We start from the raw sequence: 25,347 nt of genomic DNA, 5'->3' as shown, positions 1-25,347 counted from the left end.
ATATTACAATAACATTTTTATATTACAATTAGAACATTGGGATAAGATATTTTTTTCCCAAAAATTTACATTCAATAAAAAAATCATGAAAGCGCAAGTTCAAATTAATAAAATTTACTATGAAGCATGATCTTACAACTTATATGGTAAAAAGGAGGTAAAAAGCAATTAAACTTTTCTATAAACGTGTAATTGTAGATACACAATGTCTAATTGTGAGTTGCTTTATCGAAAATACAAAATTCAAACAAATGTGCCAAGTGTCTGAGTGCATTTTTGTCAAGTCGGTTGCGAAATCGTCCGATCACAAATACACTTCGTGGCTCAGCGATGGATGGTTTAGCGTGACGTGGTCCTACTATCGCGCCACCTTACCATCCAATCCACGGGTCGCTTACCGCATTGCCTTCAGCCTTCCATTTTATTTCAAACCGCTAGTAACTGCACGTATCGTCACCGCGTCGACTCATGTCTCAAAGTATCGTGTATGGTCAAACACGTGAACACTGAACAAGTAGTAGTTATCGTGGAAAGTCATTCATATATGTTAAGCTCTTATTGAAATATAAACAATACTCAGTATATAATAGAAAACGAGCGCGAAAACGTGTTATTATTTAATAATAAATCATAGGGAAGATACATGAATATAGTGAATTTATTACTATTTTCTTCAAATTTGGTAAGTTTTGCTTTAAAAATTGGAGCGTAATTGTTAGAAATTTTTATTTTAACGTGTACTTTTTAAAAATTAAATACATATTATTTACGTAATTTCTAAATACGTTTAAAAATAATTAAACAAAAAAATAATTGTACTTAGGTAGGTTTATTTGAATTGAGTTCTTTTTTTAAACAGATTTAACTTAAAATATTTCAGATATGTAATCATTCTATTATTTTATAAATAATTTCGTTTAATATAAAGACAAATATTTTAATTGACGACATCAAATCTTTTTATTAATGAGATAGTGCTTTTAAGAGATTTACGGAAGCTTTTCTATTTGCAATAAACTTTTCTATACTTATAGGTCAGTAAAGATTAAACAGTAGTGAGTATTTATTAAATTTAGTATGTAGGTAATGTAAAAATAATATCATAAAAATCGATGTCATTTCTTCTCGTATCAAGTAAAATTTTCCAATAAGAATGTTATTAATTTCTTTCCTAATAGCTTTTAGTTGTGCTAACAAGGTAAAATGCTTATAAAATGTTTATTTTGTCCATTAGAATGTTTTTTTTTTGATCTAGCTGTCGTGATATTAATACGTCAAAATGTCAAGTATTTCAGTTTCAGTCTGTTGATAGGTTTCATAGGTTCAGACGTCAGTGTGATTGGTGTGATTCCTACTTTCTAGATTAGTGCCTGCATGTAGGTTCAAATTACTGTTTGTTTTTTGTTTTTTTCCTATGATTAATATCAATGATAATAATATTTTTTCGGCTTTTCGAAATCTACGTGTATTTTTTGTATAAGCGTTTATGCTTTGCGATGTTTCAGCAAAAAGTTTAGTTGCGACAATTACTCGTACCTAATATTATTCCTGAAATATATATATGTATTCATTACGAGTACAAATAGCTGGTATTACTGGTTTTATAATGGATTAGAAGATAAACACTTAAATATATCTGAAGATATAATGTCAATTATAACTAAAATAATAATCTGTAAAAGTTAAAAAAAAATTATTTGTAATCTTTTTTCTTCAGAATAGAGAGTTTGAACAATGGCACCAAATTCTGTAGATGCAAATGGAGTGTTATTTGAAACGGATGCAGCTACTCCAGATATGGCTCTCCCTACAGTTCCGATACAGCAAGCAGATAATTATCCAAGGAAGTTAGTTTGGAGAAATATCATAGCCTTTACATATTTACACATTGCAGCATTGTACGGAGGATATCTTTTTCTTTTCTCTGCTAAATGGCAAACAGACATATTTGGTAAGTTTATTTGTAATTATTTTATGATTTCAAGACAAAGTTGCTTAAAATATTTTGATGTCACTCGTGTCACCTTCGTGATGTGTATTATCTATTTTCATATCTAACCACTTATAAACTTGATTGTTATGTAAATTTGACTTACAAAGTGCTATAAATTTGTTCACCTTATAAAACTTTTTGATATGTTCATTAGAATTTCATACACACACAATACCTACCTTACACGAATTATGTTGTTATTACAAATGGCTCTAAATTCTTGTCAGATTTAAAATTTGTTATTGTTTTATATTGCATGCATGTAGCATATATATATTGCAAAAATACACATATTTTTGCTACAAACAAAAAATTGGTTGAGTAGGTTACACAATGTCGTAAGCTCAATTATATAAGTATTAATAGCAACTAATATTACAGTAATTGACTTTGTTGTATATATACAGACAAGCTTTTAAACAAAAAACATTAAGGATTGCTGCATTACTGAAGTTCTTTGAATAACATTTTTAACTTTAATAGCTCACCAGTAATGAAAGAAAGAATATTAACATGTTTTTGAGTGGTTTTTCCTTATAAACAGAAAATACCTATTATTTCAGTTGGGGTAGTAACTATCAATACATAAATCATTCTTAAAAATATAACTTTGTACTAACTAATTTATAAATTTAGCTATTGGGAATATTTTTTTGACAAAGGAAAAATATATGAATAAATACAATATATATAAATAAATTTTCGTCGTGTTTTGAGGAAAAATAAATTGATAATTGTTTTCTTTCAGCTTACGTATTATATGTGATGTCTGGGCTTGGTATTACCGCAGGAGCTCACAGGCTCTGGGCTCATAAATCTTACAAGGCGAAGTGGCCATTGAGGCTCATTCTGGTATTTTTCAACACGCTAGCTTTTCAGGTAATTTATTATTTGAGTTTAAATATTATTAATATTATTTTATTGTTATTCAAGTTAATAAATTAATGCTAGTATTTACTTAAATTTATTATAAAATGATAGGGTAAAATTATATTTAGTAAGTACATCTTTAAGTCATCACAGTCATGGGATACTCATCCCAATTACCTGTCCGGTAGTTGTGGTATAGTATACGGGTATGCGACCCCGGCTTTCCTAGCTATTACTGTCCTATCCCTTACCCTCTGGGCGGTAATATCCTACATTTCCTATTCCCCACACTAACTTACCATCAATCTTCCTTTTCACACCACCTATCCTTCCCTTTCCCTATTCCTACTCTCCGCCAATCCAACGTATGCCGCGCGGATGGATGCGTGGCTCGGGGCAAGCCTAGTCGTTAGTGTGCCACTCTGCCCTGGGACCGGGCGACCCAGAATTAGGCCAGCCTTACCCTAGCATGCGGGGCTCTGCTGGGGTAGACAAACCTTTCCCTTGCTATTTCGTGGGAACACATGGATAAAAATAAAGTAATTAACCAAAATGGCGGCGATGTGTTTCGCCACCCATCACATCTCATTTCTCGCGGGGGTGAAGAGTGACCCATGGAGAGCGGCTTCGCTACGTTGAATGTAAGAGGAGGAATGGATGGTAAGGGAGATGAAGTATGTCAGATGATGGATGAACGATGTATAGATAATCTGTGTGAACGAGACTAAGAGGAAGGGGTGTGACACCACAGTTCATGGTCCCTACACGGCGTACTGGTCGGGAGTCCCCCAAACCAGCCGAGGCTGTCAGGGAGTTGGATTGATTCTTTCCTTTCGAATGGTTGAATGTGTGATGGAGCATGAATGTGTAATCCCAAGACTCCTCTGGATCAGGCTAAAAGTCGGACTCACTCGCCTTTTTATCCTTGGGGTCTATGCACCGACAGAGTGTGTGTACCTTTGATGTTTATCGATAACTATACTTTACAACACAATGCAAAATTGTACCTAAAGGTTGCTGGCGCTACAGGCACTTCACGCGAATTATTGCACGGCAGTTAAAGGGTTAAAGGACGTGTAGGTACTACCTATTTTTGTTGAGAAAAAAAAAATGGATTCTGATGCCGAAGAAGAAACATTAATTCTTAAGGCGGGTACTTTTTGTTGCCATATACTGGTCTACAATGGCCTATAATTCTATATGAGCAGTTTTTATTATTAGTTGTTCCTCATCTGTAATAAGTACGTATGTCTGTCAATGGTCAATCGATCATGCACGGTGTCGTTAATGCCATCTATAATATAAAAATGAGTCGCTGAATGTGTTGCTAAGCGCAAAACTCGAGAACGGTTGGACCGATTTCGCTAATTCTTTTTTTAAAATATTCCTTGAAGTACGAGGATGGTTCTTACGGAGAGAAAAATTCTAAAAAAAAAAAAAATAAATTTCCTGAAAAAGTCTAAAAACAACACTTTTCTATACTCCCATACAAAAGATTTGTGATAATACTTAAAAGTCAATTTGAACTGTAATACCATACGATAAAGTTTGTGTTAGGCGATACGAAGTTCGCCGGGTCAGCTAGTTAATTATAAATGTATTTATTTCTAAGTATTATTTATATGTATTAATAAAAAAAAATGTATCTATATCAGCCGGCAGTTACCTATAGCACAAGCATTACATTGCTTACCGTAGGAAGAGACGACCGTGTATATGTATATATGTTATAAATATAAAAAATAAAAATAGTAGGTGTGTAAAATAAAACTTTTTGTCGATGCTGTTTAATTTTATAATTTTCGTCCGTTTTTCACAAACATTCTGAATTTTTATATTTTTTAATAAATTCTGTCATTATGACACGTCTAGAGGACACCGACGCCAACATTTTTAAAACAAAAACTACACTTAGTGCACTTTCATTTACCGCGGACACTGCGAGCAGAATGACGCGATTGTTTAGTAACTGCTATTCTTGAACAATGACAAAAATCGCCTTTCTTCTCACCTCCCCCTACTTTTTCGAGAGTCGACTGTACATATATATCTTATATATAAAATTCTCGTGTCACAATGTTAGTTACCATACTCCTCCGAAATGGCTGGACCGATTTTTATAAAATTTTGTGTTCATATCGGGTAGGTCTTAGAATCGGCCAACATCTATTTTTCATATCCCTAAGTTATAAGGGGGGGGGGGGGGTTAAGCGGGTTAATAACATATATGGCAAAGAAACGTTTGTGGGGTCAGCTAGTAAATATAAATAATTTATAAGCCCAAAGTTAAGTTATACTACTTTTCTGCAGAAAGATTTCTTATATTGGTCCATTTCATCGCGAGATTCAAACAATTATTCGAACTGTTGCGTTTAATAATATTTATTACTTAAGTATTGTATGCTTTTGTCAATTCTTCTCAGCAATAGAAATAAAAATGACAATTAAAAGGTTCATTTGAATCGTACTTGAGTACTCTGAATTATTTATTTTGATGAGTTAAAGCCCGCCCACATCACACTTAACATGACATGATCAAATAAGCGATAAGCTAAGATATAATATATAAGAACCTAAACAAAACATATTGTTTATCTTAAAGGATTCAGCGATTGATTGGGCCCGCGACCATCGTATGCACCACAAATACTCGGAGACAGACGCTGACCCTCACAACGCTACAAGAGGCTTCTTTTTCTCTCATATCGGCTGGCTTCTTGTGAGGAAGCATCCGGAACTCAAGAAGAAGGGCAAGGGGCTCGATTTGAGTGACCTGTATGCAGATCCGATACTGAGGTTTCAGAAAAAGTAAGTTTTATATTGAACCTATTTGTACATAGGTGTGTTTTTATTGAGGTGGGGCTTGATAGGGAATATATTTAAGAATTAGCTATTACCTAAAATACAGGCAATAAGCTGACTACTTCAGGACAAGTTTAAGAAGTGATGTCATAAACACTCAAAGTCTTTATCTTAAAAGTTGTTGTGAATAGCTGGCGCTACATTTTTACACAATCACCATCATCATCACAGCAGCCTTTCGCAGTCCACCACTGGACAGAGCCCTCCACAAGTTCACGCCAAAAATGGCGTCAACTCATGTGTTTTGCCCATAGTCACCACGCTGGGCAGGCGGGTTGGTGACGCAGGGCTGGCTTTGCTGGCTGGCGGGTTGGTGGCGCAGGGCTGGCTTTGTTGCTCCGAAGAGGCTGCTGCCCGTCTTCGGCCTGTGTATTTGAAGACCAGCAGTTGGGTGGTTATCCCGCCATCGGTCGAGTTTTTAAGTTCCAAGGTAGTAGTGGAACTGTGTTATCCCTTAGTCGTCTCTTACGACACCCACGGGAAGGGAGGGGGTGGCTATATTCTTTGATGCCATAACCACACAGCATTTTACACAAATAACACTGTAATACACGTGTTTTTACGGCCACGGGCTCGTGGACTTATTAGCACTTAATTAACACTTTCTCGTTAATTTAAATATTTTTTGTCCCCTTCATACTATTACCTCCATTCTTACGTTTAAATCCAGATTTAAGAATACACAATAATCTTAACTAGTGGTCGCCCAGTGGTCGAAATTCGACCATAATTAATTTAAGTTATAAGTTTGAACATTAAAAAAAGAGTATATTCATGTGTGTGTGTGTGTGTCAAATACATGGTAGTGTGTGTAATGTTTTTTTTTAAATTGATTTAATGAATTTTTTATCCATAATTTAAAAAAAAATTAGCATTCTGCACTCCTTCTCTATATAAACTATAAGTGTGCGAAATTTCATACTACTCCGCCTAGTCTCCGTCCTAGTCTTGCTGTAAATATTGTTACAAAGAAGAAGAAAAAAAAAACATTTTTTCTATTGCACGTAACATTTAAAACTATTCTAGTGTGTTAGTTTAATAATACATTAATATAAAAACATAAAAATATATAAAGCTTATTCCAAGTGGTCTCCATTTCAGGCCAGTTATCAATAGAAACACGAACTCTTTCCATGGGAAAATTCTTCACTGCCAATCGTATGGATTATTTTAGGGGCTCCAAATTATCATGGCATTTAGAGCAAGCCATACTCTCTAAAACTGACTATAAATCGTGTTCCAACAGATTAAGATCTGAACCAAGATTGGGTGGATCGGTCCTTTATGATACGTCGCCGAGTGTTGCTCAAAAGACCATTCTTGATTATTGAACATGGTGTTGTTAAGGGGCTTAACTACCTTCTCAAGAATGGAATCTTGATACACTTGTGCCGATTTTTTTATACCTTTTTCACAAAAATATTGCTCAGTGACTCTTTTATAGCTAACACCCCACCAAACCATCACTGAAGACGGATAATGCCCGCGTTGTACTCTGTTTACTAATTGGGAAATTAATTAATTAATTAAACTAATTGAGCACAAATAGTTATTTTGTTTGATAAAATTTAATATTGCTCAATTGTAAAAATTTCCTCATCCTTAAACAAAATTTTTCTGTGACCTCCCTTTGTATACCGCTTAAGTAGTTGTTTTGATTTTACCACGCTATTCTTTTTTAAATTATTCGTTAAGAAATGACCAGTACCTCACTTATAGGCTGCAAGTCTTAAGTCACCTTTTAAAATTCACGTAATGGTAAAAAAGGACCACACTGATATGATCAACTTAATTATTATGAAATACATAACTGTATGTATTGACAATACGGCAGAGGACCACGTTACATTTAGTTCTTACTCGAGACGTATGAAACAGTGGTGTAATATGTCTATGTGTATAAATAATAGCCTTATTAATTGGCTTGTCCTTTAAACACAACCTTTAAAATGATTGGTTTTGTACACTTCCCTACCGCTTCTCTTTTTCTTCGCTATGTCCTATGCCCAAAGGTTGTCTGGAAGAAATCGTTCTTAGCGATAAGACCGCCTTTGTACATCTTTCTTTTCATGTATCACTTTTTTGTAATGTTTCTTTGTGGTGTACAATAAAGAGTATTTATTATTATTATTTTATTACGATCTGTTTTCAATTAGTAACGCATCTTTATATATAACGCTAGATTCCGTCCGCAGCTTCGCTCAAATTCGTTCTCCCGTTAAAATATTATCTATTTCTCTCAGTGATAACGTAGCATTTGCCTGGTGAAAGAATTTTTGAATTCGGTTTAGTAGTTTAGGTTTTATCCATTACAAACAAACAAAAAAATTAAATATATGACGAGACTATGAAACAATAAGGATAACATGACACTAATGACGAGTATCATTTCCATTTCAGATATTACATGATCTTGATGCCGATCACGTGTTTCGTGTTGCCGACCTTAATACCGATGTACTTCTGGGGCGAGTCCTTCGTAAACGCTTACTTCGTTGCCGCTATGTTCCGATACGCCTTCATACTCAACGTCACATGGCTAGTTAACTCGGCTGCCCACAAGTGGGGAGACAAACCGTACGACAAAAACATTCAGCCCTCCGAAAATATTTCAGTATCCATCTTTGCACTCGGTGAAGGCTTCCATAACTACCACCACACCTTCCCGTGGGATTACAAAACAGCTGAGCTGGGTAACAATAGGCTCAATTTTACAACAACGTTCATCAATTTCTTCGCTAAGATCGGATGGGCCTATGACCTCAAAACAGTTTCGGATGAAATCGTTAAGAACAGGGTGAACCGTACCGGTGATGGTACGCACCACTTGTGGGGTTGGGGCGACAAGGATCATTCCAAGGAGGAAATGCAGGCAGCCATCAGAATCAACCCTAAAGATGATAAGGATGATTAATTACAAAGCCTCCATAGATAACGTACTAAAATATATTAGTATATCCAAATATAATTATATATACTGAGTTTAAACTTTATTGTGATAATAATTATTTATATCCATAAGTATCCATTTTGCTAACTTTTATTAGACCCACTATTTTCATTGTCGACGAATAGCGTTGATTATAGCGACTAGCCAGTGAAAACGCGCAGAAATTTAAAACACAAAACGTACATTTGTTAGTATGTGTTTTAAAAATATTTATCGAATATAATGAAACTTGCGAATATGCTTCGAATAAAACTATTATCGAATAGAAAGTTGTGAAACTTATCATAGTGAATATTAATGTAGATTTATTAGATATTATATTTAAGTAGCACTAACTGCTAAGCAACACATTTCTTTAAATAGAATTTATTTTTAAATTACACGGAGCACAGCTGCGGTAATTTCATATGGATGGTATTGTATGATATGAATGGTTACACATTTATAAAATAATTGAAGAGTTGGCCAACAAAACGGGACAAATCCAGTTTTATTCATAATATATTTTTTTTATCTTTTTAGGATATATTTGATTCGTATAAATTCAGAAACAACATCCACAAAAAAGGATGCTACTACTGAGTAACAACCTTCTTTTTGTTTTAGTATTTTCTTGTGAAAATATCTCATTTTGTTTGTCATCTCTTCAAATATAAGTGTATGGTGTGGTAATGGTAGGAAACACATCAGTATTATACGCCACATAAGTAGATAACATAAGCAGATGTATGCCCTAGTCGATCGCATTTGTAGCGCATTATCTGTTTATTTGTTGTTTGATTATATAAACTCAGTAATTTATGATATAACATTTCCATATTTAATATTTTAGTTTTATTGATTGTAGGCAACGGATATGTGGTATGTAATAATTATGTAGCATAGGCATTGTACTGATACATATTTTCAAGAATATCTAAAACGTTGTACGATCATATTACGATGCCTATGTTTTTTGACTGATGTGTAAAGAGATTGTGATATTTAGAAGGGTAAACATAGTAAAACTATATCATCAAAACATTGTCAAACAATATTTATTTTTCATTTACGCAGAAGCACAAATTTAGTAAAAATATATTTAAAAAATTACGTAAGTGTATAATGTATCTGTCATTCAAATTTCTTACTCAATGTAAGCTTACTTCACACGGTATTTTGAAAAGTAACAAATGTGTAATTAGACGATTAAAACAAAGAACTTCAATATTGACACGGTTTGCACACCGAGTGAAGCAAGTCTAGTGAAGTAGTTTTAATATTAAATGTTTATGTTTGACCTAAGTAACTGAAACCTTATTATTGTTCTAAATTATAACGGTGAAAAATAAGCAATGTTGTTTTATTCGTAATATTGACCCGTATTTAATTTTAATGAAGTCGTGAACATAGGATTTAGTTACAACTTTTTAAGTAATCAAGTTAGAGATATTTTGCTCTAAAAACTGTCTAACACTTATTTTAAAATAATATAGGTGTTAATATAAGTCTAAAAACTCAAAAAATATAAAATGCAATCTTTGTTTCTTTTTTTCTAATTTTAATAACAAAGACGATTAATAAAAAAATAATTAAAATATATATGCATCTTTTACAAATAAAAGGGTGCTAGCCATAGCATGCATCTAGATCGCAAAATATTATGCACTATGCATCTGGAATAAGTTACTCTTAATTAGTTTATACCCCTTTTTCTATTAAACATTTGAGTACTTTAGATTTGAGATAGAAATTTTTGTACACAGATCTTTTTCTTAAAAATAAATAAATAATGACTTTGTATAAATACGTTAAGGTTTTATAAATCGTGTTAAATTTTGAAATCAACTTTACGATCGACATTTATTTAATTAGTGAGTACTCTGCGAAGCAAAGTGCGAGTAAATAATTATATTTTATTTGGTATTATTTTCATTAAGATATATTATTTTGAGAGTTATAACGTAGTTCCAATTTAATTTTATCACTTTTGGAGCGCAAAGGAGTCGACCACACGACAACGTCATGCGACTTATTTGTCGTGTTTATGTCGCTCTGTCATATCGGCTCGTATCATATGTTTTCTTCATAAAATAGGTCCTGCTCATCACACTTGTCTGGAAGACATACGAAAAATTCAATCAAATTCATGATAGGACCTCTTGAAAATGGATTCTGGTATCGTCCCCTCTTATCCCGCAAATACGGGTATCGTTTGTAATTAAACATTTCGTTTGTAGTTAAATTCATACATGCATGTAAGACCTGAAAACAAGAAATCCGTATTATCAAATATTTCTTTATTGTCATAAGTTTGTGTGGTGTTGTGATCATTTTACTGTAAGGGGGGAAAGCGTGCTTTTACTTTTTTATTGAGAATTATAAATTCAAAATATTATTAATACCTTAATACCACAAATAGTACCTTAGAGTAATAAGTAGTAAACTGTGTACAAAAAAATAAATAAAGAAAAAGCCATAAAAGTCTACCTATTGCCAAAACTATGAATTCAGGTACAATAAATTCAATTCATGATTTATCTTATATCAACATTTTGAATTTAATAGGTACTCGAACGATTGTAAAAAAATCATATGTATATTTGACCTACCGAAGTACACGTCAATATCCACCCGAGCGCGCAAAAAGTAATTGCTTCCAGTAATCCAAGTAAATAAAGAACTCCAAACCCTTCTAGAAGGAGGCAGTAACAAGCGAAATATATCGAAAGAGTACAGTTAATAGCGACGCTCATTACGAAAAGGAAGAACCACATGCGGTTTCGTACGCCGATACAGTTGTAGATAAATGGGCAATGATGGTCGAAGTAGGCTACACAACGCTTGCATATGCGGCAGTGTTTAGCTCTGAAACGTTTATTGGTAAATTAGTGATAGTTTCTCAGGATTGTTTATCTATATTTAAATTATATTATAACATCCTACAAAATATAAAGATTTCACAGCTGCAAATTTGTTTTTCTCAGAATTGTTCTCGACACATGGAATTACCGATTTTTTTACTAGATTATTTTTCATTATTAACTTGTTATATACGAGGTATTTTTTAAAATAAATTTAGTTCTAACTTAAAAATTGTAACGTTTTAGTCCAGATATGAATGAGGGACTTTTAGTTAATCTACTTCATCCATCCGCTAGGTTATTTCGGTTTATTATAAGTAGTTATGAGATTTTTTTAGGCCATAAGACTATTTTGCAACACGAGTAGGTATAGTAAATACTTATTTTACCTCAGTGGTCTTAAACATCGGCACGTGTGGCACAGACGTGATAGGATAGCATTCCTCTTTTTCCATTTATCATAATAGGGTATTTGTCTTATAGCTCTGTAGTACGTTTCAGAGTTCTGAGGAATGTAGCCAGGGTCTCTGCGATTGGCAATTACCCAGCTCAGCCACATTATAGCGTTCCAGTATAAGAAACAATAGTGAGAGAGACGCAATGTATTCCACGTTAACGGAATGCACTGAAATGTAATAAAATTATAAATATTATATTCAATAGCTAATATAATAAAGTAGTGATTACTTAAATAACACAAAATACTAAATAAGATCATGCATTATCAATTTTGTTTGGTGTTCCAATAAAAAAGAATGAATTTATTATTTTATAAACTTTTTTACCCTGATGATATACATAGGATAACCCCATAATAGAACCGAGAACAAGAAAAATAGTAGAGGTCCTTTGGAGTCTCCAGCTCCTCCAAAAAGTAGCGCCCAGAGTTCAGACAGGGGCGGCATCCAATGAGATTTACGTTTCATTTCCTTTTGCAGCAACTTCACAACTTCAGCGTGTCGGTGGCTCTGAGCTAGCATTAAAGGAGTCTTTCCATTCTTATCCCGAGGTTCTAACTCTGCCTTAACCTTAAAAAAAAGTTTACTATTTAATTATATGCTTAACCTACTGAGGTATACTAACTGAAGTGAATTTATTTACCTTTTCACAAAGAAGTCTAACGCACGTCAAGTTGCCAGACAAACATGCGAGGTGCAAAGGAGTCGATCCAAAGTTATCGGTACAGTGTAATGGAACGCCAGAGTAAATAAGCAATCGAACTAAATCTGCATGCCCCTTATACGCAGCCCAATGTAAGGCTGTGTCGCCGTTTATATCGGACAAGCGGGTGGCGGCACCCATCCCGAGCAGATATGCGGCAGTAGCTGTTTTACCATACATACAAGCTGTCATCAGTGGCGTCAAACCTGGAATTAATCAAATGACTAATGATAAAGATGAAATTTATTAAAGAGGTAAAGTCATTTATTGAATTAAAACTAACCCTTAAAATCTGCTGCATTTACGGCTACTCCCGATTGAAGTAAAACTTGAACTACTGATGCATGCCCTTTTCGGCAAGCCCAATGAATCGGACGTGGTCCCTTAAATATTTTTTATTTATTGTATCTGTAACCTTATTTGATATTAAATGTAATTTAACTATATTCATTGAATACTACCTGTGTGCCTAAGCAAGACAAATCGACTGGAGCACCTCTCTCTACTAAATATCTCATAACAGCTACGCTTCCATCCAACGCTGCCCAATGTGCTGGAGTGTAGCCATGTTGATCGCGGGCACTTAATATTTCCACTCCAAGTTTTTCTACTAATCTTTCAATTTCTGATACTTCTCTAAAACGTAAGAAATAGATGAAATCTTTGATCGAGGCGAAAAAAAAAACTCAAGTAAAATTATTTACGAATTATATTACCCTGACCGCACAGCTTCAAAAATTAGTTGATGAAGGTCTGAATGGTGACTTAGATTTGTAGTAATACGGGGTTGAGTAGCAGGTGTGTCTGGTGACATGGGTGAACAAGGAGGCAAGGACTCCTCGGCCGCCATAGTGCAAGGGGGCGGCTGCGGCAATGCCCACACGCCGCGGGCCGCCCCCGGACTTGGATATACCTGACGTTGTTTTCATTTTAGAGAAAATTTGTTTTCGACTTCTCAACATTAAATTTAAAAAAAAAACTTGAATGTTAAAATTAGAATTTATTTATAATAAAAGTTTTATCAGTATAGGTGTTGAATTCAATATTAATTATTCATATTTTTGGCGATACAAAAATTTAGCCCACTGCGAACCTAATTATTTAATTCTTATATAGGTAGTTGTCATCAATTTATTAACAAGAGTCATGGTTCATTATTGTTCAGTGTACTTTACAATTTGCAAATTTATCCGCATTGCAGGTTTTTTGTACAAGCCAAAGATAATGTTTATCAAAGTTGGATTCATGAATAATAATCACTTGAAGTACTAAAAAGAGAAATCCAAAACGTAACTTCTTTTTTTCCAGTGCCTTCTTCGAAAAGTACAAAATATATAATCACCTTGCTACTCACGGTGAGGCCGACGCCTCCCGCCAGTGTTGAACCCTCACTTTCCGCCACCGCCACTTCACACACAAGCGAAAACTTCTTATAACCAAACACCAGTCTGTGATTTCTTCTAAACGTTCCTCTAATCAAATATTTGATACAATACTTTATCTCTGCAGTTCTTCTGGTTATATTGATTGAGAGACAAACTGGTGGAGCATGCGCGTTAACATGTCAAAATATTGCGGTTTTTCTTTAAACTTTCAAAGAGTTTTAGGAATAGTTACGTTGATTCAATATTTTATTTTAATTTTTAACAATTATGGATATCGTTTCACAAACTATAAAATATATTTCAGGAAAAATTATGAGCACGACTTTCTGCAGTTTGGAAGTAAAGATAATATGACAATAGGAACTTGTTGCCGCTAGTAGAAGTTAGTGCGAATTAGTAGATTGAATAAGCTCTTCAATTAATGAGACGGATGCGCTTAATCAAGCACGCCGCTTTATTACGGATTATTGAACATAGATAGATCTAAGTTTTCCTCTATATAGTATGTCAGTAGCGTAGCGTGAGTTTTTGCCGCTAGGGGCACATCGAACATTTGCCGCTCCATTTTTTGTATTTTAAAATTTTTACCTAGGCTATATTTTTATTTAAAAGTATAGGGTTTTCGTGACAAATCCAAACCGACACGAAATCTATGGTAACTTTTGGCACTATTTTTCTGCGGTCTTACCCAGTCTCTACCAAAATTGAGCTATGCCGAAATTTTTGTTATTAAAAACTATTATTTTGAACGGACTATTCGGTTCATCAATTATATCAGTACAACTAGGACTCAGTAGCGGATTTATAAATTTGCCTCCAGTAGACTATTGCAGGCTATCAAATTTTTAACGTCCCTACTGACTTCTATATATATCTATATGTATTCGATAGCTTAGACAAAGTAAGATTTATTTGGTTAACGTTGTTACATATTTTTTACTCCACTTACAGTTATAAATTACAAACTATATTATTTATGAAATTTGTAACAATCAAGTTCATTAACCTGTAGGTATGTTAAATTTTCATCTATATCGCTTCAGCCTGCAATATCCCACTACTGCCCAGTAGGCCTCTTTCCCCATGTAGGACAAGGATCAAAGCTTAATCCACCACGCTGCTCCAATGCGGGTTGGCGGATATAATCCCTACTACGAGTAACGATCGCTATCAGGTGGTAACAACCGGGACCGACGGCTTAACGTGCTCTCCGAGGCACGATGGGAAGACCCACAAGGACTGCTCAAACACCCAAACCACGGCAAACACCTGTATGGCCAATACAAATGTTTGTCATGTGCGGGGATCGAACCCGCAACCGCCAACGCAACAGGTACAATCCATGGCTGTAACCGTTGCGCCAACACGGCGTCTTCATCTATATACAAATAAATAAAATTGGAGTGTCTGTTTGTAATATTAAAATAACCGCCTTTTACTAAATGCATATGGATATATACAATACACGGTACATATACCAAAATAACATTTTTTTCAATTTTTGTCTGTCTGTCTGTTTGTTTCGGCTAATCTCTGAAATGGCTAGACTGAATTTGACGGGACTTTCACTGGCAGATAGCTGATATAGTAAGGAGTAACTTAGGCTAATTTTGTTTTAGAAATTTGTTTATTTTATAACTCTGCGAACTGAGCAATAACTTTTTTGTTAAATTCCACGCGGACGAATTCGCGGGCACAGCTAGTAACTAATACAATTTTATGTTGGTTTTATGCGAGATTTTAAATCTGTAAAATTATCATCGTATGAGATCTTATATACAAAATACTTGAAATTCTCTCGTTCAGCTATAAAAACCTTATACATAGTGATTCTTAAATATTGGCTACCGCGAACATATCTGCAGTCGAAACCTGAGTTTAAACTTTCACTTTATGTGTACGTTCCAAAAATCACCACCACCTTGATCGGTTCCAAAGTGTTAAGGACTTCGAACCAAGAATCTCTCTATCTCTTACACGCGTTATCTTGAGCTGATAAACATGTCAGACGTACAATACTGTCTTCAATGTTTTTCATTTCCCGAAATTACTCATTAATTTTACCAGTGTTACGTCGAGCTTACAAAAAAAAAAAAAAACATATGTTTCCTGTAGCACCATGATAAATCGACAAACTCAAGTCAACTATATGATTCAGCAACTGCAACTGCCACCAAATTTCTTTAATAGGCACAAGGCACAATAGCAGTGTAAAGTGCTTGGTCTACATTATTTTCAGAATGGGAATAAATACTGAATACTGTCGTTGACATTGTTTCTAATTCCTCCTGTCCTTTTCACCGAGCCTTTTTAGTTAGTAAATTTGTTGAATATCGTTTCATTATAAATTTATTGACTAGTACGTTAGCGCAGTTTTTAGTGACACTGCTTTCTGGTCCGGGGGTTGTGGGTTCCATTCCCACCCCGAGTCTGGGTGTAATATATATATTTAGTAATATATGTAATATTTATATTTATGTTTATCGAAAAAAAGGAGGTTGGTTGTTTAGATACTTTAGGAACAGACGATAGTGTGTGTTCTAGATAATTATTTATCAATCCTATCATTTTTTGACAACGTGTGGAAAATAAACACTGCAATTATGACTGCAATAAAATAGATATTCATTTTACGGAAGCTAGCTGTTACTTGCGTTAATTACATTTAGTCATAGTTATATTGTACGCAGTTGCCTATCAATGTGAATAAATCCGTATAATATTAACATTATGTCAAAAAGGTAAAATACTAAAAAAATAACCAATCACGATTAAAATTTATAATACTTTCACTGCGTTAAAGAACAGATATACAGGGTTACAGGAAAAGTCGACCTAGATCCGTTAAGAGCGTGTAGTACACACCATTTCTGAATGATTTCACTATGGAACCCCCCATCCTAAACTTAACAGTTTTCGAGATATTCGAGTTTTAATTTTTTTAATGAAAATGCCCAATTTTTCGGCTATTGAATTGAATATTTTGAATTTTTTTGACTCTTATGATTATTTCTTTGGTTTTTTACATGAAGAATGAGATGCTTAATGACCTCAATGACTAAAATTGCACGTAAGTTAACTAAATGGGTCGTTGTAGACGATCGAAACTTAAGAAAATAAGTACAATTTATAAAAAAATATTTTTCTTTTCTGGATATCTCAAAAAATTATTATGGCACTTGCTCTGCAGATGTGCTTAAAAACATTTACATTTTATCAGCTATCCAACGAGGTATAACACTCTAGGGTATTTATTAACCTCAAAGGTGAAACTTAGTTTCTAAGGCTACATGGCAGTCAGAATAAATAGCGCTTATTTAATCTAATTAATTTGACTTAAGTTCAGCATCATCATCATTACAGATCGTCGGTGATTGTAGTAAGCTAAATGAAACAATAAATCAGTTCAAAATAACATTCATTCACCTAATGTTTTTGAAGTTCATGTTCTACGTGTCCACCTCTATTTCGCACACATTTTCTCATTCTTTCACGTAGTCCACTTTTCACTACACCAGTGGTTAATGTTCTTCTTATATCGTTAGCAGCATTAATTATCCTTTCTTTGAGAACTTCCACTGACGATATGGGGCTGGCATCACTGTAAACGAGGCTCTTCATGTGCCCCCATACATAAAAATCCATGGGGGTCGGGACATCTGGCTGGCCAGGGTAAAGGCCCACCTCGTCCAATCCATTTGTTAGGATAGTTAGTGTCCAACCATTCCCTAACGCTTCTTCTGAAATGAGCAGGGCAGCCATCATGTTGAAACTACATGTCCCGCAGTAATTGTAATGGGAGATCATCTAGTAGGTCACCTAAGTCACCCCTTAAGAAATTTTCATAAGTTTCACTATTCAGATCTTGTTTTTGCACATTATTTTTCTCACTCTCACCTGCATAAATCTTAAGTTGTCTTGCTCACACGCACCGGATTAACTTGAAGGACAATAGCCGAGGGACCCGTTAGACCTACTATGTGAACCTTTTCAACTATGTTTTTTTCTATGAGTTTAAATACAACCCTAGGTTGTTATACCTCGTTGGATAGCTGATAAAATGTAGATGTTTTTAAGCACATCTGCAGAGCAAGTGCCATAATAATTTTTTGAGATATCCAGAAAAGAAAAATATTTTTTTATAATTTTACTTATTTTCTTATGTTTCGATCGTCTACAACGACCTATTTAGTTAACTTACGTTCAATTTTAGTCATTGAGGTCATTAAGCATCTCATTCTTCATGTAAAAAACCAAACAAATAATCATAAGAGTCAAAAAAATTCAAAATATTCAATTCAATAGCCGAAAAATTGGGCATTTTCATAAGGAAAATTAAAACTCGAATATCTCGAAAACGGTTAAGTTTAGGATGGGGGGTTCCATAGTGAAATCATTCAGAAATGGTGTGTACTACACGCCCTTAACGGATCTAGGTCGACTTTTCCTGTAATCCTGTATATTTAGTTACATTTAACTGGCTTTGAATGAAATTCACAAGTGTTATTAAACATATTTATTCATCTCTTTGTGTTAGGGCTATCAATCGGGATTTTTTCTTGGTTTGAGGGTGACTAGAGGCCGTCGGGCGAGAGGCTGTAAATTTTAAAGTGTAGATGAAAGCAAGACGCTCTTCGTGTCGGGCAAAATGCATAATGAAAAATAACACGAAAATGATGAAATTTTCTAGTAGTTTTTGTTTTGTTTCGGACATTTAGGTATACGATGACATACATTTTTTTTTTCATAAAAAATATGAATTAAAAAATACAACCGAATTGAGAAACTCCTCTTTTTTTGGAAGTCGGTTAAAAATATGGTATTATTTTATACTTCTAGGAACCTTTCGATGACTATCAAAATCGTTTATTATCGGTTAATCATAAAGAAATCGATTCTATTAAATGTTGTAGTTTACAAAACTTTTATCAACAAGTAAATTACCAGTGATAACATTTTTATTTTTATTTGTAAATATGTGATATTGATCCCATGCAACATTGTTTTTATTGTGTATTTTAGGTAAATATTATTGTCTATATGTGTGTTTTAATAGCAATTAGTGGTACAACCAGCTCAATGGTTATTCAAAAACTCTAAGAAGTAAAGAAGTAAACCGGAAAGAAAAAAATTAAGTAAGATAATATTTCGCACAAGTCTGTATTGAACTGAATACTTTTAGTGGCATTATAAATATAGGTGATAATGTGATTCACATTTTTCATAAACATTTTATTTGCAATAACAAATGGCATGCAAGAAGTGAAAATTCTTGCTTGATTTATAATACTATAAGAAAACTTCACCAGACAGACACTTTCTCTCTTAGTATTATTTGTTTTCTAATGTCACTTGATATATTGTATGTGAAATAGATTAAAATATTTATTTATTTTTATTTATTAAAGGTATTATAAAAGGTAGCACATAAATAATGAAACAAAAAATAAACATAAAAATCTCAATTGAAATAAATGTACAATATATTTCAAATAAATATTTCCATAAAGGCTAAATAAAACATTGACTATATATAGATATCAAAGTATTCGTGAAAACAAAAATAACAAAATCATATTGAAAATGTAATGTCTAGAAATTTAAAAACCTACCCTAGCCTACTATGAGTAATCAATAGAAGCTTTATAAATTGATAAACAAAAAATATATGGTAAATAAAAATAAAAAAAAAAACATTAATATAATTAAAATATATGTATATCTAGTGTGTAGATGAAAACACATTTTAAAATTGTGAAAATGAATTTTAATTCAGCAAATTTTATACTAAATGTATAAATATGATAAAATCTAGATTTTGTTTTTACTACCTACATAGACATCATGTTATAAAAAGTGTACAACTAAAACTAGTAGCTGATTAAACATCTCAATGTGGCTTATATTAGTAAGATCTTGTAAAAGCACATTTTAAAATGGTATATTATACTTAAATAATAGATAAAATAATAATCAAAGCACTTAGCTCACAACTGATGTTGAACTTTCAAACAACAATCATATTCAATACAAATCTTAAACTTCTAGTAAACTTGAAACATTTAACGAGCAAACTGAATAAATTATTATTCATAATAAGAAACAAACTTAACAATATTGACAGCTCAAAGTAATATAATATTTTTAACAAGAGTTGACAGACTGCACTTAATATAATCTTGTAAATGGGATTACGTCTCAGCACTATTTTCTTACATTGTGTTAATTGATGTGTACCAATGAAAAAGGAATCATTTTGTCTATTCGTTACTGTACTGATATTGTAGTAAAGATAAAAGCAGCTTACACCATTATCTCTTCTGTGTTTTGAAACTTACAGATAGAGGCTGGCCGTGAAGTACATAACCATTTAATGCTTGTATTGCCATCGCCGCCTGGTCATAATTTCTCATAGTCACAAATCCGAAACCCTTACTCTTATTAGACTGATGGTCTCTTATAATCTTAACTGATACAATAGCACCATATGGACCGAATAATTGCCACAAAGTCAGTTCTTCTACCTCCGGAGCAATATTATAAATGTATATAGACCATGTGCTAGGAGAATTATGATCTCCCATACCACTTACATGATTAATCCAGTGATAGGGTTTTATAAGCGAATTCTTTGAAAAATTATTATTATTGTTTTTGTGTTTGTTAGGATTACTTTTATTAGCATACTTAACAGTTAATGGGTGTAAAAAACCCGGGGGTGTAGTACCATTAATATTATGAATGGCTCTCTCCGCTTCGTATTGATGCTCATATAAAACAAAAGCTATGCCTGAAGCAATACGAGAATTAACTATTTTACCAAATTGTGCGAAAAGTCCATGTAAATCTTGCAAGGTCAGTTCGTTAGGCAGGTTACAAACGTAGAGATTCCAGTCTGCTTCCGGTTTGGAGGGTGGCTTCAATTCAGGGTTGAGTAAGGCGTGTGAGACTTTTAACGTCTTGTTCTGCATTAGCAGACCATTGAAGGCCTTGCGTGCTTTAACTGCATCCTCTGGGCGAGAGTACTCGACGAAACCATACCCTCTGTTGGCTATCAATTTACAACTTTCTAATTTGCCCATAGTAGAAAACAGCGAGAACATCATATCCTGCGTCATGACTTCAGGAATATAATTAACAATAAGCTTCGTTGGTGATTCATCAGGTCCAAATTCATTATTTCCATGACAATTACCGTCTTGACACGATTCCGACATTTTTTAATTGTTGTCTAGGAATGACATTTTCTGCTCAATGTTGCCCGTACCTGCATTTCGTTCTAAAATTTACTGGAAATATCAAAATTAATAGTTTACACTTTTTAGTGAAAGATAATTTTTACAAGGTTGTATTGCGAAATCTCGTTCCCAAATTTAAAAAGAGTGTATAAAATACTTGTATTATATTTTAAAGTGTATTTATTATAGGACCACATAGAAAATAAAAAAACTACGTTTACGTAATAAAATTATAAAATACTAGCAGTGAAACCCGGCGTAGCATTCATCACATGTTTAATAGTATAAAATATATATATAGATACACACATAACAGACCACCTGTGTGTCTAAATGTGGAAAACCGAGCCCATAACAATACAATACAATATATATAGATACATTTTTACCCAACTGCAAAAGAAAAGTTGTGTTTTTCGCGCGTATCTTGTTTGTATGTAAGTATGTAATATTCTTCATTACCTCATATCTCCAGAACCAGTACCCGAACCTTTAACTGAGGGATAGCAGGAATTTCCTGTTCAAAATCTGGAGCAGCCCGACTGGGGAAGTACCTCGACCTTACAGAAGATCACAGCTAAATAATACTGTTTTCAAGTAGTATTGTGTTCCTGTTGGTGTGTAAGGTGACCAGAGCTCCTGGGGGGGGGGGGGGATTGGGGATTGGGTCGGAAACGCGCTTGCGATGCTTCTGGTGTTGCAGGCGTCTATAAGCTACGGTAATCTCTTACCATCAGGTGAGTCGTACGCTTGTTTGCCGACCTAGTGATATATAAAAAAAGAACCGCTGAACGGATTTACATAATTGAAGTATCGTTAGATTTATCTTGGCAGCTCAAGTGTTCTTAGGTAGGTGACGTTAAAAAAATCAAACATGACGGCTGAGCGAAGCCATTGTAGTTAATGAAAAAAAAAAAACTTTTTTTTCGTATACTACAATATGGGTATCAAATTAAAGGTTACAATACAAGAATTTAGAAAAGGTAGGTACATCATGATTATTATTACCGTACTACTAATAAAAAAAATAAAATAAGAAAGTTTGAAAATGCAGACTTTGCTCTTTCCCATGCCTATGCCAAGCAAGCTGCGAGCCGTAATCTCTTCTTCCTAGCCTTCTAGGCGACATTCAATTTCAAAGTGCAGCCTTTTCAATAAAAAAAAAAAAAGAATTATCAAATTCGGACCACTCTGTAAAAAGTTATGCATGGTCAAACATCGCCGTGAGGTGCCAGCGTTAGAATTTAGCACCAGTCCCTTTGCTTTCAAACGAAAACAACCGACTTCGATTTACATTATACATGGGTATTCATATCTTATATATATATATATATATATATAAATAATCTGAATCTCGGAACAGAAACAGCTCCAACGATTTTCATGAAATTTTGTATGCAGGAGATTTCGGGGAAGATAAATTGATATAGCTAGCATTCATTTTTAGAAAATATCGTTTTATCCCTGTTTTTAGGCAATAAAAAAATTGCTATAACATCATTAGAATACGAAGGTAAATTTCGCAGTTGTTAATAAAGTTGTAATAGCTCAGGTGGGAAATCGGCCGGTCGCGATCGCCCGAAAAGGCCACAGTTCAAATCCTCATATTTCCAGATCGATAATTATTTTTCTTTTTTTTTCTAATTGCACTCGTTATTTTTTATTTAAATAGCCAATTCATATTTTTTTATTATTATGTCGGTAAAATCGAAAAATATTATTCTTATTTTATAAATATGTAATTCGCATTTAAATATGATTTCCAAAAAACACGATTTTCTAAAAATACCGAGCTATGCTTGGTCACCCAGGTACTAGCCAATTAAATACGCATTATTAGGGACAGCTCAACAAGTACTCATTAGATCTCGATCAAATTTAAACGGATCCACACGGTAAGCATCGGCTTTCGATAAAAAAAAGAATAATCTAAATCGGTATAGATACCCAGTAAAAGGTTATGAAATGAATTGAGAACATCCATTTTTTGAACTCGGTTAAAACATCCGCATCCGTTTTATATTTTAATTTATTATAATAATTAATTGAGGCTTAATCAATTAGTATAAAAAGTTTGTCATATTTTGGCCTGGTGACTATGGGCAACAGACATGAGTTCACAACATTTTTGGCGCGAACTTGTGTAGGCCTATGCCCAACAGTGGACTGCAATAGGCTGAAATGATGATGATGATGATGAAAGGAAAAAATTAAACAAATCATAAGTATTGGTAAAGCGCTTTATTAAATATTTCATAAGCTAAGGAATAAACATACAATTTTATACATAAATACCGTAACTACCCCATAATGTAGGTATAAATTTTCTTTTATTCATATTTTATAAACATTTCAATTAGTTAGGTATACGTTTTTATAATCTTATAAATTTAATTGTAACGGTTCAGCCTGTAATATCCCACTACTAGGTATAGGCCTCTTTCCCATGTAGGAGAAGGATCAGATAGCTGAATCCACCACGCTGCTCCATTGCGGGTTGGCGGATATATTACCTACTATGAGTAACGATCGCTATGTACACCTGGTACATGATAACAACCGGGACCGATGGCTTAACATGCTCTCCGAAGCACGGTGGGGAGACCCACAAAGACTGCACAAACACACCGACCACGGCATACATCTGTATGGCCAATAAAAATGTTTGTCATTTGCGGTGATTGAACCCGCAACCGCCAGCGCAACAGCCGCAAACCAATGTTGTGAGTAGTTATGATAAATACCTACGTAACAAATCGATACTGAAGTTTTAATTTGAAAATATTTTACTAAGATTGTTCTTGATAAAAGAAATACACACTATAACTAGGTAACGATTATAAGCAACAATAACATTGTCATGTTTTTGGTTAATCGACTAAATAAAAGTTTCGTGTTGTCAATACAGCAAGTTGATAAGGTGACAATTTTTTACATGTTTTTTGGGCATACTCTGGGGTCGGTACGATAGTTATAATTACAATTCTTACTTAAACTATTTATTTATTTTTAAAGTTTTTATATAACAATCTCTATACAAAATAATATACTTGCAAAAGCAAAAAAATGTAATAAGTTATAAATTTTCACTAACTACCATATATGAAATACCTGGCTCCGTATTCAACTATTTCATTTTTATTATTTTTTTTTTCATTCGTGCCACAAAAGCAGATGGTTGATTTCTTTACATTTGTTAACAATATAAAATTAAATAAACCAATTAAATAAAATTGACTAAACTTACAAAACAATTTATTAATATGGACGCAATTAAATAAGTTACAAGGGGGCGTTCATAAAATACGTGAGATGTTTAAGGGGGGGGGGGGGGGGTCGAGTCAAATCTAATCTAACGTTGGCTCGGCAAATATCACGCAATTTTTTTCTGATCGAAACAAAAAAACAATTATACTATTTTGGTCCATTTAATCCAGATTATACATGTTTAAGATTTAATCTTAAGCGTAATCGCAATACGATTAAGATCATTCACTAATTCGTCCGAAAGAAAATAATTTCATTCATACTTCGACGTTAAACATCTACTGTCTGATTTGTTGATTGTGTCTGATTACTAGTCTTAACTAGTCGTAAATAAAAGCACGAAGCATTTTTTTTTCTTTTTACAATAACAATCCAACGCGTTTACGTAATAAACCCACATTTTGAAAAATATCACGTGAGATTGGGGGATGGGGGAGAGGGTTGAATAAAACCTCACGAAATCTCACCAGGGGTGGAGGGAGGGACAGAAAATTTTAAAAAATACTTCACGTAATTTATGGACGCCCCCCAATATAAATACGATTACAAACAGATGATGTAAAAATATTAAATTTTTCAATAATTAAAAAAAAAATAATTACAAACAATATTTAAATTCAGTAAGGTAAATTTTTACCTGTTGTTGTATCCTATTTGTGAAAACAAAACCATTATTATACATCAAGTTCATTTATTTCAGTACATTTGTCAGAAAGAGTGAAATACGTAAGTCATACTCGAGAAGAGTGGCCGTTTGAGAAGATAGCGAATGTCAGTA

At 33.6% G+C, this 25,347-nt stretch overlaps 3 protein-coding genes across 3 annotated transcripts; 1 reads left to right on the top strand and 2 right to left on the bottom strand.

Moving 5' to 3' along the window:
- The first annotated feature begins 1,293 nt into the window (after positions 1 to 1,293).
- LOC123655577 (acyl-CoA Delta-9 desaturase-like) lies at positions 1,294 to 10,006 on the top strand. Its single transcript, XM_045591346.1, has 5 exons — positions 1,294 to 1,376; positions 1,718 to 1,951; positions 2,742 to 2,872; positions 5,466 to 5,671; positions 8,126 to 10,006. Exons 2-5 carry the CDS (start codon positions 1,735 to 1,737, stop codon positions 8,637 to 8,639), a joined length of 1,068 nt encoding a protein of 355 aa, XP_045447302.1. The 5' UTR covers positions 1,294 to 1,376; positions 1,718 to 1,734; the 3' UTR covers positions 8,640 to 10,006.
- A 204-nt stretch (positions 10,007 to 10,210) lies between these two features.
- Positions 10,211 to 13,534, bottom strand: LOC123655575 (probable protein S-acyltransferase 23). The gene is made up of 8 exons (XM_045591343.1): positions 13,396 to 13,534; positions 13,141 to 13,315; positions 12,963 to 13,062; positions 12,620 to 12,885; positions 12,304 to 12,546; positions 11,908 to 12,143; positions 11,267 to 11,522; positions 10,211 to 10,919 (listed from the first exon to the last, which is right to left on the bottom strand). The coding sequence occupies exons 1-8, from the start codon at positions 13,527 to 13,529 to the stop codon at positions 10,728 to 10,730; spliced, it is 1,602 nt and encodes a 533-aa protein (XP_045447299.1). The 5' UTR covers positions 13,530 to 13,534; the 3' UTR covers positions 10,211 to 10,727.
- A 6,408-nt stretch (positions 13,535 to 19,942) lies between these two features.
- LOC123655579 (ELAV-like protein 2) lies at positions 19,943 to 21,293 on the bottom strand. Its single transcript, XM_045591348.1, has one exon. The coding sequence runs from the start codon at positions 21,279 to 21,281 to the stop codon at positions 20,376 to 20,378; it is 906 nt and encodes a 301-aa protein (XP_045447304.1). The 5' UTR covers positions 21,282 to 21,293; the 3' UTR covers positions 19,943 to 20,375.
- Positions 21,294 to 25,347: the final 4,054 nt, after the last annotated feature.

Source organism: Melitaea cinxia, chromosome 8, assembly GCF_905220565.1.
Source record: "Melitaea cinxia chromosome 8, ilMelCinx1.1, whole genome shotgun sequence".
NCBI classification, from domain to species: domain Eukaryota; kingdom Metazoa; phylum Arthropoda; class Insecta; order Lepidoptera; family Nymphalidae; genus Melitaea; species Melitaea cinxia.
This window is presented reverse-complemented; position numbering and strand designations above follow the sequence as displayed.

Coding starts and splice junctions, on each gene's coding strand:
- LOC123655577 (XM_045591346.1), top strand. CDS start 1,735: ATGGCACCAAATTCTGTAGATGCAAATGGAGTGTTATTTGAAACGGAT. Junction 1,952..2,741: donor ATGGCAAACAGACATATTTG/GTAAGTTTATTT, acceptor GTTTTCTTTCAG/CTTACGTATTATATGTGATG. Junction 5,672..8,125: donor ATACTGAGGTTTCAGAAAAA/GTAAGTTTTATA, acceptor TTTCCATTTCAG/ATATTACATGATCTTGATGC.
- LOC123655575 (XM_045591343.1), bottom strand. CDS start 13,529: ATGGCGGCCGAGGAGTCCTTGCCTCCTTGTTCACCCATGTCACCAGAC. Junction 13,316..13,395: donor TTTGAAGCTGTGCGGTCAGG/GTAATATAATTC, acceptor CTTACGTTTTAG/AGAAGTATCAGAAATTGAAA. Junction 12,886..12,962: donor AAATGCAGCAGATTTTAAGG/GTTAGTTTTAAT, acceptor GATTAATTCCAG/GTTTGACGCCACTGATGACA.
- LOC123655579 (XM_045591348.1), bottom strand. CDS start 21,281: ATGTCGGAATCGTGTCAAGACGGTAATTGTCATGGAAATAATGAATTT.